The sequence below is a fragment of the Crinia signifera genome, chromosome 8 (genome assembly GCF_055691185.1).
Source record: "Crinia signifera chromosome 8, ASM5569118v1, whole genome shotgun sequence".
NCBI classification, from domain to species: Eukaryota; Metazoa; Chordata; class Amphibia; order Anura; family Myobatrachidae; genus Crinia; species Crinia signifera.
This window is the reverse complement of record NC_139224.1, coordinates 181,415,896-181,430,843: the sequence shown is the minus strand read 5'-3', so window position 1 is coordinate 181,430,843 and position 14,948 is coordinate 181,415,896. Positions and strand designations below refer to the sequence as shown.

At 52.1% G+C, this 14,948-nt stretch overlaps 1 protein-coding gene across 3 annotated transcripts in view; it reads right to left on the bottom strand.

The window, feature by feature from the left end:
• TUT4 (terminal uridylyl transferase 4) overlaps positions 1 to 14,948 on the bottom strand; it is a 252,242-nt gene that overhangs the window by 81,367 nt on the left and 155,927 nt on the right. For all 3 annotated transcript variants that reach the window (XR_014454570.1, XM_083157930.1, XM_083157931.1), the window contains exon 20: positions 5,094 to 5,207. Coding sequence is in view for 2 of the 3 variants with exons in the window: in XM_083157930.1 (XP_083014056.1) it covers positions 5,094 to 5,207 (114 nt within the window). In the remaining variant the exon portion in view is untranslated. The remainder of the gene's footprint in view (positions 1 to 5,093; positions 5,208 to 14,948) is intronic.

Here is a 14,948-nt window from a genome sequence, read left to right as displayed (position 1 = left end):
ACAGGCAGGTCTCTCTGCTGCAGGAAATACAGGACGGGATGTAAGCATATCCCTGTTATCAGTATAACGGGCAGGTCTCTCTGCTGCAGGAAATACAGGACGGGATGTAAGCATATCCCTGTTATCATCAGTATAACGGGCAGGTCTCTCTGCTGCAGGAAATACAGGACGGGATGTAAGCATATCCCTGTTATCATCAGTATAATGGGCAGGTCTCTCTGCTGCAGGAAATACAGGACGGGATGTAAGCATATCCCTGTTATCATCAGTATAACGGGCAGGCCTCTCTGCTGCAGGAAATACAGGACGGGATGTAAGCATATCCCTGTTATCATCAGTATAACGGGCAGGTCTCTCTGCTGCAGGAAATACAGGACGGGATGTAAGCATATCCCTGTTATCATCAGTATAACGGGCAGGCCTCTCTGCTGCAGGAAATACAGGACGGGATGTAAGCATATCTCTGTTATCATCAGTATAACGGGCAGGTCTCTCTGCTGCAGGAAATACAGGACGGGATGTAAGCATATCCCTGTTATCATCAGTATAACGGGCAGGCCTCTCTGCTGCAGGAAATACAGGACGGGATGTAAGCATATCCCTGTTATCATCAGTATAATGGGCAGGTCTCTCTGCTGCAGGAAATACAGGACGGGATGTAAGCATATCCCTGTTATCATCAGTATAATGGGCAGGTCTCTCTGTTGCAGGAAATACAGGACGGGATGTAAGCATATCCCTGTTATCATCAGTATAACGGGCAGGTCTCTCTGCTGCAGGAAATACAGGACGGGATGTAAGCATATCCCTGTTATCATCAGTATAATGGGCAGGTCTCTCTGCTGCAGGAAATACAGGACGGGATGTAAGCATATCCCTGTTATCAGTATAATGGGCAGGTCTCTCTGCTGCAGGAAATACAGGACGGGATGTAAGCATATCCCTGTTATCATCAGTATAACGGGCAGGTCTCTGCTGCAGGAAATACAGGATGGGATGTAAGCATATCCCTGTTATCATCAGTATAACGGGCAGGTCTCTCTGCTGCAGGAAATACAGGACGGGATGTAAGCATATCGGATATCCCTGTTATCATCAGTATAATGGGCAGGTCTCTCTGCTGCAGGAAATACAGGATGGGATGTAAGCATATCCCTGTTATCATCAGTATAACGGGCAGGCCTTTCTGCTGCAGGAAATACAGGACGGGATGTAAGCATATCCCTGTTATCATCAGTATAACGGGCAGGTCTCTCTGCTGCAGGAAATACAGGATGGGATGTAAGCATATCCCTGTTATCATCAGTATAACGGGCAGGTCTCTCTGCTGCAGGAAATACAGGACGGGATGTAAGCATATCCCTGTTATCATCAGTATAATGGGCAGGTCTCTCTGCTGCAGGAAATACAGGACGGGATGTAAGCATATCCCTGTTATCATCAGTATAACGGGCAGGTCTCTCTGCTGCAGGAAATACAGGACGGGATGTAAGCATATCCCTGTTATCATCAGTATAACGGGCAGGTCTCTCTGCTGCAGGAAATACAGGACGGGATGTAAGCATATCCCTGTTATCATCAGTATAATGGGCAGGTCTCTCTGCTGCAGGAAATACAGGACGGGAAGTAATCATATCCCTGTTATCATCAGTATAACGGGCAGGTCTCTCTGCTGCAGGAAATACAGGACGGGATGTAAGCATATCCCTGTTATCATCAGTATAACGGGCAGGTCTCTCTGCTGCAGGAAATACAGGACGGGATGTAAGCATATCCCTGTTATCATCAGTATAACAGGCAGGTCTCTCTGCTGCAGGAAATACAGGACGGGATGTAAGCATATCCCTGTTATCATCAGTATAACGGGCAGGTCTCTCTGCTGCAGGAAATACAGGACGGGATGTATGCATATCCCTGTTATCATCAGTATAATGGGCAGGTCTCTCTGCTGCAGGAAATACAGGACGGGATGTAAGCATATCCCTGTTATCATCAGTATAACGGGCAGGTCTCTCTGCTGCAGGAAATACAGGACGGGATGTAAGCATATCCCGGGTATCATCAGTATAACGGGCAGGTCTCTCTGCTGCAGGAAATACAGGACGGGATGTAAGCATATCCCTGTCATCATCAGTATAACGGGCAGGTCTCTCTGCTGCAGGAAATACAGGACGGGATGTAAGCATATCCCTGTTATCATCAGTATAATAGGCAGGTCTCTCTGCTGCAGGAAATACAGGACGGGATGTAAGCATATCCCTGTTATCATCAGTATAACGGGCAGGTCTCTCTGCTGCAGGAAATACAGGACGGGATGTAAGCATATCCCTGTTATCATCAGTATAACGGGCAGGTCTCTCTGCTGCAGGAAATACAGGACGGAATGTAAGCATATCCCTGTTATCATCAGTATAACGGGCAGGTCTCTCTGCTGCAGGAAATACAGGACGGGATGTAAGCATATCCCTGTTATCATCAGTATAATGGGCAGGTCTCTCTGCTGCAGGAAATACAGGACGGGATGTAAGCATATCCCTGTTATCATCAGTATAACGGGCAGGTCTCTCTGCTGCAGGAAATACAGGACGGGATGTAAGCATATCCCTGTTATCATCAGTATAATGGGCAGGTCTCTCTGCTGCAGGAAATACAGGACGGGATGTAATCATATCCCTGTTATCATCAGTATAACGGGCAGGTCTCTCTGCTGCAGGAAATACAGGACGGGATGTAAGCATATCCCTGTTATCATCAGTATAACGGGCAGGTCTCTCTGCTGCAGGAAATACAGGACGGGATGTAAGCATATCCCTGTTATCATCAGTATAACAGGCAGGTCTCTCTGCTGCAGGAAATACAGGACGGGATGTAAGCATATCCCTGTTATCATCAGTATAACGGGCAGGTCTCTCTGCTGCAGGAAATACAGGACGGGATGTAAGCATATCCCTGTTATCATCAGTATAATGGGCAGGTCTCTCTGCTGCAGGAAATACAGGACGGGATGTAAGCATATCCCTGTTATCATCAGTATAACGGGCAGGTCTCTCTGCTGCAGGAAATACAGGACGGGATGTAAGCATATCCCGGGTATCATCAGTATAACGGGCAGGTCTCTCTGCTGCAGGAAATACAGGACGGGATGTAAGCATATCCCTGTCATCATCAGTATAACGGGCAGGTCTCTCTGCTGCAGGAAATACAGGACGGGATGTAAGCATATCCCTGTTATCATCAGTATAATGGGCAGGTCTCTCTGCTGCAGGAAATACAGGACGGGATGTAAGCATATCCCTGTTATCATCAGTATAACGGGCAGGTCTCTCTGCTGCAGGAAATACAGGACGGGATGTAAGCATATCCCTGTTATCATCAGTATAACGGGCAGGTCTCTCTGCTGCAGGAAATACAGGACGGGATGTAAGCATATCCCTGTTATCATCAGTATAATGGGCAGGTCTCTCTGCTGCAGGAAATACAGGACGGGATGTAAGCATATCCCTGTTATCATCAGTATAACGGGCAGGTCTCTCTGCTGCAGGAAATACAGGACGGGATGTAAGCATATCCCTGTTATCATCAGTATAATGGGCAGGTCTCTCTGCTGCAGGAAATACAGGACGGGATGTAAGCATATCCCTGTTATCAGTATAATGGGCAGGTCTCTCTGCTGCAAGAAATACAGGACGGGATGTAAGCATATCCCCGTTATCAGTATAATGGGCAGGTATCTCTGCTGCAGGAAATACAGGACGGGATGTAAGCATATCCCTGTTATCATCAGTATAACGGGCAGGCCTCTCTGCTGCAGGAAATACAGGACGGGATGTAAGCATATCCCTGTTATCATCAGTATAATGGGCAGGTCTCTCTGCTGCAGGAAATACAGGACGGGATGTAAGCATATCCCTGTTATCAGTGTAATAGGCAGGTATCTCTGCTGCAGGAAATACAGGACGGGATGTAAGCATATCCCTGTTATCATCAGTATAACGGGCAGGTCTCACTGCTGCAGGAAATACAGGACAGGATGTAAGCATATGCCTGTTATCAGTATAATGGGCAGGTATCTCTGCTGCAGGAAATACAGGACGGGATGTAAGCATGTCCCTGTTATCATCAGTATAATGGGCAGGTCTCTCTGCTGCAGGAAATACAGGACGGGATGTAAGCATGTCCCTGTTATCATCAGTATAATGGGCAGGTCTCTCTGCTGCAGGAAATACAGGACGGGATGTAAGCATATCCCTGTTATCATCAGTATAACAGGCAGGTCTCTCTGCTGCAGGAAATACAGGACGGGATGTAAGCATATCCCTGTCAGTATAACGGGCAGGTCTCTCTGCTGCAGGAAATACAGGACGGGATGTAAGCATATCCCTGTTATCATCAGTAGAATGGGCAGGTCTCTCTGCTGCAGGAAATACAGGACGGGATGTAAGCATATCCCTGTTATCATCAGTATGACGGGCAGGTCTCTCTGCTGCAGGAAATACAGGACAGGATGTAAGCATATCCCTGTTATCAGTATAATGGGCAGGTATCTCTGCTGCAGGAAATACAGGACGGGATGTAAGCATATCCCTGTTATGTGACCTCTTGTAGCACCAGTATAACGGGCAGGTCTCTCTGCTGCAGGAAATACAGGACGGGATGTAAGCATATCCCTGTTATCATCAGTATAATGGGCAGGTCTCTCTGCTGCAGGAAATACAGGACGGGATGTAAGCATATCCCTGTTATCATCAGTATAACGGGCAGGTCTCTCTGCTGCAGGAAATACAGGACGGGATGTAAGCATATCAATGTTATCATCAGTATAACGGGCAGGTCTCTCTGCTGCAGGAAATACAGGACGGGATGTAAGCATATCCCTGTTATCATCAGTATAACGGGCAGGTCTCTCTGCTGCAGGAAATACAGGACGGGATGTAAGCATATCCCTGTTATCATCAGTATAACGGGCAGGTCTCTCTGCTGCAGGAAATACAGGAGGGGATGTAAGCATATCCCTGTTATCATCAGTATAACGGGCAGGTCTCTCTGCTGCAGGAAATACAGGACAGGATGTAAGCATATCCCTGTTATCTTACCTCTTGTAGCACTGGTATGACGGGCGGCTCCCTCTGCTGTAGGAAATACAGGACCATCAGGATGTAAGCATAGGACGATAAGCTGCCTCTGGATGCATCACCTATATCGCAGCGCTGGGAAGGAGATACAACATCAACCAACTTATACTAAATGCTCCGCATCCTGGTACTTGTGGTTCTCCAAATACGGCACAAGGGAGAGGCTTGCTGGATCTGAAGCCCTTCTAGTTATTACACATTCAGCGCTATTACCATAGCCCTGGAGGATCCTGGGGAGGGGCGACGCCTTTATCGGGATGGGGAGAGATAAAGTATGTGCCTTGGCTGGGTCATTACTGCCCCACTAGCTCTGGTCCTGGAAATACAGGAGAACCTAGATTTCCAGCACCAGGACAGGCTCAAGAGTCCGGTGCAGGTACAGTACATTGAAATACGGGAAAACCCATGCTGCATAACAACCCCCCCCCCCCCCTCCGCCGCCATATTTCCTGATCCAGGGACGGCTCACACAGCCTGGTGCTGAGTACTCATACTGACCCAATCAGGCTGTGCAGAAAACATGTGGCTTTATCTCAAATTCTCACCTTCCAGTGCTAACATGAATCTTATAACCATCCATCAACACAATTCAGCACAGACCAGGGAGTGGGGTGGAGCAGAGGAGAGGCAGTATGTAGTGGGAGGAGGCAGCACAGACCAGGGAGTGGGATGCAGCAGAGGAGAGGCAGTATGTAGCAGTGGGAGGCAGTATGTAGTGGGAGGAGGCAGCACAGACCAGGGAGTGGGGTGGAGCAGAGGAGAGGCAGTATGTAGTGGGAGGAGGCCGCACAGACCAGGGAGTGGGGTGGAGCAGAGGAGAGGCAGTATGTAGTGGGAGGAGGCAACACAGACCAGGGAGTGGGGTGGAGCAGAGGAGAGGCAGTATGTAGTGGGAGGAGGCAGCACAGACTAGGGAGTGGGATGCAGCAGAGGAGAGGCAGTATGTAGCAGTGGGAGGCAGTATGTAGTGGGAGGAGGCAGCACAGGCCAGGGAGTGGGGTGGAGCAGAGGAGAGGCAGTATGTAGTGGGAGGAGGCAGCACAGACCAGGGAGTGGGGTGGAGCAGAGGAGAGGCAGTATGTAGTGGGAGGAGGCAGCACAGACCAGGGAGTGGGATGCAGCAGAGGAGAGGCAGTATGTAGCAGGGGGAGGCAGCACAGACCAGGGAGTGGGATGCAGCAGAGGAGAGGCAGTATGTAGCAGGGGGAGGCAGCACAGACCAGGGAGTGGGGTGGAGCAGAGGAGAGGCAGTATGTAGTGGGAGGAGGCTGCACAGACCAGGGAGTGGGTGGAGCAGAGGAGAGGCAGTATGTAGTGGGAGGAGGCAGCACAGACCAGGGAGTGGGTGGAGAAGAGGAGAGGCAGTATGTAGTGGGAGGAGGCAGCACAGACCAGGGAGTGGGTGGAGCAGAGGAGAGGCAGTATGTAGTGGGAGGAGGCAGCACAGACCAGGGAGTGGGATGCAGCAGAGGAGAGGCAGTATGTAGTGGGAGGAGGCAGCACAGACCAGGGAGTGGGGTGGAGCAGAGGAGAGGCAGTATGTAGTGCAGGGCTGGGCAACACCGGCCCTCCAGATGTTAGTGAACTACACATCCCAGCATGCCTTGCATCAGTTTCAGCATGGCCATATAGCAAAACTAATGCAAAGCATCCTGGGATGTGTAGTTCACTAACATCTGGAGGGCCGGTGTTGCCCAGCCCTGATGTAGTGGGAGGAGGCAGCACAGACCAGGGAGTGGGGTGGAGCAGAGGAGACGCAGTATGTAGTGGGAGGAGGCAGCACAGACTAGGGAGTGGGATGCAGCAGAGGAGAGGCAGTATGTAGCAGTGGGAGGCAGTATGTAGTGGGAGGAGGCAGCACAGACCAGGAAGTGGGGTGGAGCAGAGGAGAGGCAGTATGTAGTGGGAGGAGGCAGCACAGACCAGGGAGTGGGGTGGAGCAGAGGAGAGGCAGTATGTAGTGGGAGGAGGCAGCACAGACCAGGGGAGTGGGATGCAGCAGAGGAGAGGCAGTATGTAGCAGGGGGAGGCAGCACAGACCAGGGAGTGGGATGCAGCAGAGGAGAGGCAGTATGTAGCAGGGGGAGGCAGCACAGACCAGGGAGTGGGGTGGAGCAGAGGAGAGGCAGTATGTAGTGGGAGGAGGCTGCACAGACCAGGGAGTGGGTGGAGCAGAGGAGAGGCAGTATGTAGTAAGAGGAGGCAGCACAGACCAGGGAGTGGGTGGAGAAGAGGAGAGGCAGTATGTAGTGGGAGGAGGCAGCACAGACCAGGGAGTGGGTGGAGCAGAGGAGAGGCAGTATGTAGTGGGAGGAGGCAGCACAGACTAGGGAGTGGGATGCAGCAGAGGAGAGGCAGTATGTAGCAGTGGGAGGCAGTATGTAGTGGGAGGGAGGCAGCACAGACCAGGAAGTGGGGTGGAGCAGAGGAGAGGCAGTATGTAGTGGGAGGAGGCAGCACAGACCAGGGAGTGGGGTGGAGCAGAGGAGAGGCAGTATGTAGTGGGAGGAGGCAGCACGGACCAGGGAGTGGGATGCAGCAGAGGAGAGGCAGTATGTAGCAGGGGGAGGCAGCACAGATCAGGGAGTGGGATGCAGCAGAGGAGAGGCAGTATGTAGCAGGGGGAGGCAGCACAGACCAGGGAGTGGGGTGGAGCAGAGGAGAGGCAGTATGTAGTGGGAGGAGGCTGCACAGACCAGGGAGTGAGTGGAGCAGAGGAGAGGCAGTATGTAGTAAGAGGAGGCAGCACAGACCAGGGAGTGGGTGGAGAAGAGGAGAGGCAGTATGTAGTGGGAGGAGGCAGCACAGACCAGGGAGTGGGTGGAGCAGAGGAGAGGCAGTATGTAGTGGGGAGGAGGCAGCACAGACCAGGGAGTGGGATGCAGCAGAGGAGAGGCAGTATGTAGTGGGAGGAGGCAGCACAGACCAGGGAGTGGGATGCAGCAGAGGAGAGGCAGTATGTAGCAGGGGGAGACAGCACAGGACCAGGGAGTGGGATGCAGCAGAGGAGAGGCAGTATGTAGTGGGAGGAGGCAGCACAGACCAGGGAGTGGGATGCAGCAGAGGAGAGGCAGTATGTAGCAGGGGGAGGCAGCACAGACCAGGGAGTGGGATGCAGCAGAGGAGAGGCAGCATGTAGCAGGGGGAGGCAGTATGTAGCGGGAGGAGGCAGCACAGACCAGGGAGTGGGATACAGCAGAGAGAGGCAGTATGTAGAGGGGGAGGCAGCACAGACCAGGGAGAGGGATGGAGCAGAGAAGAAGCAGTATGCAGTGGTTAAAGCAGCACAGGTCAGGGTGTGGGATGCAGCAGAAGAGAGGCATGTATGTAGCAGGGGGAGGCAGCACATACCAGGGATTGGGATGTAGAAGTGGAAATGCAGTATGTAGCGGGGAGGTAGAACAGACCAGGGAGTGGGTTGCAGCAGAGGAGAGGCAGCATGTAGCAGGGGGAGGTAAAACAGACCAGGGAGTGGGTTGCAGCAGTGGAGAGGCAGTATGTAGCAGGGGGAGGCAGCACAGACTAGGGAGTGGGATGCAGCAGAGGAGAGGCAGTATGTAGCAGTTGGGAGGCAGTATGTAGTGGGAGGAGGCAGCACAGACCAGGAAGTGGGGTGGAGCAGAGGAGAGGCAGTATGTAGTGGGGAGGAGGCAGCACAGACCAGGGAGTGGGGTGGAGCAGAGGAGAGGCAGTATGTAGTGGGAGGAGGCAGCACAGACCAGGGAGTGGGATGCAGCAGAGGAGAGGCAGTATGTAGCAGTGGGAGGCAGTATGTAGTGGGAGGAGGCAGCACAGACCAGGAAGTGGGGTGGATCAGAGGAGAGGCAGTATGTAGTGGGAGGAGGCAGCACAGACCAGGGAGTGGGGTGGAGCAGAGGAGAGGCAGTATGTAGTGGGAGGAGGCAGCACAGACCAGGGAGTGGGATGCAGCAGAGGAGAGGCAGTATGTAGCAGGGGGAGGCAGCACAGACCAGGGAGTGGGATGCAGCAGAGGAGAGGCAGTATGTAGCAGGGGGAGGCAGCACAGACCAGGGAGTGGGGTGGAGCAGAGGAGAGGCAGTATGTAGTGGGAGGAGGCTGCACAGACCAGGGAGTGGGTGGAGCAGAGGAGAGGCAGTATGTAGTGGGAGGAGGCAGCACAGACCAGGGAGTGGGGTGGAGCAGAGGAGAGGCAGTATTTAGTGGGAGGAGGCAGCACAGACCAGGGAGTGGGTGGAGAAGAGGAGAGGCAGTATGTAGTGGGAGAAGGCAGCACAGACCAGGGAGTGGGTGGAGCAGAGGAGAGGCAGTATGTAGTGGGAGGAGGCAGCACAGACCAGGGAGTGGGGTGGAGCAGAGGAGAGGCAGTATGTAGTGGGAGAAGGCAGCACAGACCAGGGAGTGGGTGGAGCAGAGGAGAGGCAGTATGTAGTGGGAGGAGGCAGCACAGACCAGGGAGTGGGGTGGAGCAGAGGAGAGGCAGTATGTAGTGCAGGGCTGGGCAACACCGGCCCTCCAGATGTTAGTGAACTACACATCCCAGCATGCCTTGCATCAGTTTCAGCATGGCCATATAGCAAAACTAATGCAAAGCATCCTGGGATGTGTAGTTCACTAACATCTGGAGGGCCGGTGTTGCCCAGCCCTGATGTAGTGGGAGGAGGCAGCACAGACCAGGGAGTGGGGTGGAGCAGAGGAGAGGCAGTAAGTAGTGGGAGGAGGCAGCACAGACTAGGGAGTGGGATGCAGCAGAGGAGAGGCAGTATGTAGCAGTGGGAGGCAGTATGTAGTGGGAGGAGGCAGCACAGACCAGGGAGTGGGGTGGAGCAGAGGAGAGGCAGTATGTAGTGGAGGAGGCAGCACAGACCAGGGAGTGGGGTGGAGCAGAGGAGAGGCAGTATGTAGTGGGAGGAGGCAGCACAGACCAGGGAGTGGGATGCAGCAGAGGAGAGGCAGTATGTAGCAGGGGGAGGCAGCACAGACCAGGGAGTGGGATGCAGCAGAGGAGAGGCAGTATGTAGCAGGGGGAGGCAGCACAGACCAGGGAGTGGGGTGGAGCAGAGGAGAGGCAGTATGTAGTGGGAGGAGGCTGCACAGACCAGGGAGTGGGTGGAGCAGAGGAGGAGGCAGTATGTAGTGGGAGGAGGCAGCACAGACCAGGGAGTGGGTGGAGAAGAGGAGAGGCAGTATGTAGTGGGAGGAGGCAGCACAGACCAGGGAGTGGGTGGAGCAGAGGAGAGGCAGTATGTAGTAGGAGGAGGCAGCACAGACCATGGAGTGGGATGTAGCAGAGGAGAGGCAGTATGTAGTGGGAGGAGGCAGCACAGACCAGGGAGTGGGATGCAGCAGAGGAGAGGCAGTATGTAGCAGGGGGAGACAGCACAGACCAGGGAGTGGGATGCAGCAGAGGAGAGGCAGTATGTAGCAGGGGGAGACAGCACAGACCAGGGAGTGGGATGCAGCAGAGGAGAGGCAGTATGTAGTGGGAGGAGGCAGCACAGACCAGGGAGTGGGATGCAGCAGAGGAGAGGCAGTATGTAGCAGGGGGAGGCAGCACAGACCAGGGAGTGGGATGCAGCAGAGGAGAGGCAGCATGTAGTAGGGGGAGGCAGTATGTAGCGGGAGGAGGCAGCACAGACCAGGGAGTGGGATGCAGCAGAGGAGAGGCAGTATGTAGTGGGAGGAGGCAGCACAGACCAGGGAGTGGGATGCAGCAGAGGAGAGGCAGTATGTAGCAGGGGGAGGCAGCACAGACCAGGGAGTGGGATGCAGCAGAGGAGAGGCAGTATGTAGCAGGGGGAGGCAGCACAGACCAGGGAGTGGGATGCAGCAGAGGAGAGGCAGCATGTAGTAGGGGGAGGCAGTATGTAGCGGGAGGAGGCAGCACAGACCAGGGAGTGGGATACAGCAGAGGAGAGGCAGTATGTAGAGGGGGAGGCAGCACAGATCAGGGTGTGGGATGCAGCAGAAGAGAGGCAGTATGTAGCAGGGGGAGGCAGCACATACCAGGGATTGGGATGTAGAAGTGGAAATGCAGTATGTAGCGGGGAGGTAGAACAGACCAGGGAGTGGGTTGCAGCAGAGGAGAGGCAGCATGTAGCAGGGGGAGGTAAAACAGACCAGGGAGTGGGTTGCAGCAGTGGAGAGGCAGTATGTAGCAGGGGGAGGCAGCACATACCAGGGAGAGGGATGGAGCAGAGGAGAGGCAGTATGTAGCGGGAGGAGGCAGCACAGACCAGGGAGTGGGATACAGCAGAGGAGAGGCAGTATGTAGAGGGGGAGGCAGCACAGACCAGGGAGAGGGATGGAGCAGAGGAGAAGCAGTATGTAGTGGTTGAGGCAGCACAGATCAGGGATTGGGATGCAGCAGAGGAGAGGCAGTATGTAGTGGGAGGAGGCAGCACAAACCAGGGCGTGGGATGCAGCAGAGGAGAGGCAGTAGGTAGCAGGGGGAGGCAGCACATACCAGGGATTGGGATGTAAAAGTGGAAATGCAGTATGTAGCGGGGGAGGTAGAACAGACCAAGAAGTGGGTTGCAGCAGAGGAGAGGCAGTATGTAGCAGGGGGAGGTAAAACAGACCAGGGAGTGGGTTGCAGCAGTGGAGAGGCAGTATGTAGCAGGGGGAGGTAAAACAGAGCAGGTAGTGAGATGTAGCAGAGGAGAGGCAGTATGTAGCATTGGTAGGTAGCACAGACTAGGGAGAGGGATGGAGCAGAGGAGAGGCAGTATGTAGTGGGGGAGGCAGCACAGACCAGGGATTAGGATGCAGCAGAGGAGAGGCAGTATCTAGTGGGAGTAGCAGCACAAACCAGGGAGTGGGATGCAGCAGAGGAGAGGCAGTATGTAGCAGGGGGAGGCAGCACAGACCAGGGATTGGGATGTAAAAGTGGAAATGCAGTATGTAGCGGGGGAGGTAGAACAGACCAGGAAGTGGGTTGCAGCAGAGGAGAGGCAGTATGTAGCAGGGGGAGGTAAAACAGACCAGGTAGTGAGATGTAGCAGAGGAGAGGCAGTATGTAGCATGGGGAGGTAGCACAGACCAGGGAGAGGGATGGAGAAGAGGAGAGGCAGTATGTAGTGGGAGGAGGCAGCACAGACCAGGGAGTGGGATGCAGCAGAGGAGAGGCAGTATCTAGTGGGAGGAGGCAGCACAAAGCAGGGAGTGGGATGCAGCAGAGGAGAGGCAGTATGTAGCAGGGGGAGGCAGCACAGACCAAGGATTGGGATGTAGAAGTGGAAATGCAGTATGTAGCGGAGGAGGTAGAACAGACCAGGGATAGGAGAAGCAGTATGTAGCAGGGGGAGCAATTTTAACCACTTCAGTGGTAATCCTGAGAATTTTCCAGGCTATGCTTCAGTGCCCAGAAAATTTTCGGGATTGCCACTGTTTAGCGCCGGGCAGCTGCGGAGTTGATCGCTGACCGCTGTCTCCCTTTCCTCCGCCACGCCTTCTCCTCACCATGCCCCCTCTGCTGTTGTATTACAGCCTGCGGTGAAGGCTACAGACACGCCGGGTTGCCGCATGCAGGGCCGGGGTGCCGGCCTGGGCAGCGACTGACAGTGTTCAGTGGTGCTGACCAGACCCTACACACAGCGTGGTGGGGTTTTTTTTCGGTAGCGCTCCCCCTAAAAAACTCGCCCAGTGGGGAGCACTACCTTAAAAAAAATCCACCACTGAAGGGGTTAAAGCCTTTTCAAAAAAGGTATGTGCAGCTCTGGGTGTCTCTATAAAGGCGGAGGGCGCTGTAGTCTGTATGTGGGAGGAATTACAACAGAGGTTATACATTGATCGCAAATGGAGCAAAATGCTGCCCAAAATATATATCTCCAGAGGTGTCACCTACACCTTACATACAAGATACACGAAAAAGGGAAGAAGAATACTTTTAAAAGATGCATATATTGGTGGTTCATAGATGGAAATTCTGTCCTCATTTACGATGTTTCCTTTGAATGAATTAGTGGATGAGTGTTCTATGATGGTGAGTACTCAAAAATAAAGGTGACAATTTTTCTTTCTTATACAGTATATAGAGTGTATACCTAAAAAAAGGGGAATGAAGGGCGTACCACTACTCATGAAAAGTTTTTTTTTTTTTTTTTCAAACCCATCAAGGTTTCTTTGATCCAAAGTGATTGTACAATAGAAGGATTCAATTAAGAGTGGTGCTCTAACCTGAAGTATTAATTTGAGGTAAGTGAATACTCCAATCCACTGTGTACCTCACTCACCAATTAAGGTGTGAAAAAAACATACATCAATGTACCTTTTAATGGTAAATGTGGTTGTACCCCAACTCACACGTGATAGACAAATTACAGTATGTTCGTATAGCGATTTCTTTCAAGATCCGTCAGTTCTTCACATGTGTTATTCAAATAACAGGAAGGGTGTTCTCTACATGAACCATAATCAAAAATAAAACAACAAATTCCAGTGCGTCAGTGGGGTCACGATACTGTAGATTATATTCAACGATCGAGATTTTAGGTAATTGTGTGAATACGACAATCCACAGCGTACCGCACTCACCAATTTAGGTGTAATTGGAAACACATCAAGGTATCTTTGAATTTAAGGGAAAAAAAAACAAATAAATCAATGATGGGCGTACCATGACTAACACATTATTTGGTTGTTATGTTCATATAGTGAAAAAAAGAAAAAAGAAAATTATGTCCGTGGGTGGTGCACATGGAGAAGAAATAATACACGTTAGAATAAGATGTAACTTTTAATTCATCATTAAAACTGTGAACAATTTAAAAGCAAAACAAGTACCGTGTCCCCTCAATATCTGAGCGCTGTTATTATTTTGCTCATATCATTTGCGATACTTATACACTTGGTACAAGAATCATACTTACTTTTTGTAGTGTACTGACACATTGGTCTGTTCTCTCTTATACTTTCTATTAGAAAGAGATTTAGGTACACCAATCCCGCCACGTCAGGATTTTATATCCTTTTTAAAACATTGTCCCATGTCTTTATGTGTACTTGTTTTGCTTTAAATTGTGTGCAGTTTTAATGATGGTAAATGAAGTAAATGTGGGCGTACCCCAACTCAGACGTGATGGACAAAGTATGTTCGTAGCACACTGCATTGCATTCTGATATTCTGTCTTCACGTATACGATGAGGTAGTGTGAAAATATTTCACTCAATACCCTAAATCAGTGGTTCCCAACCTGGGGTACTAGTACCCCTGGGGGTACTCTGCAGACCAGTTGGGGGTACTTGGAATAATATTGGTAATGGCGGAAGAAGAAAAATTCTCCCAATGGTAAAAGAAGTCTACCATTGACATGTAAACAAGCCACTTTGTGTCATTGCCAGTTCCATCTGCAGCGTCATCGGCGTCCCCTCGTGCTTTTGCCAAACCAACAATTCACTGAGAGCTACCTGTGAACATCTGCCCCGCACTGACATGGGTGGAAGAAGCATTAATCCTAGAGGTGTTAGCGGGAACTCTGGAGACAATTCACAGCCAGCGGCCAGACAAAGACGGACCTGATTCCTGACCATATACTAGTCCACGGCTACTCCTTAATACAGGTTGAGTATCCCTTATCCGAAATGCTCGGGACCACGAGCATTCCGGATAAGGGAATATTCCGGTTTTTGTAATAATTTTTTTTTAGCTATACTTACCTGCCCCTGGTGGGTCCCCGATGGTCCCTCGGCGTCCATGGAGTCCTCCGGCGTCCACGGCAGGCCACCAGCACCGTCTCCGGCGTCTCCAGCGGTCCCAGGAGTGCTTTGCGCAAGTTCCCAGGCACGCCGGTGACGTCACCGGTGCGTGCACGCACTCGCGCAAAGCACTCCTGGGAC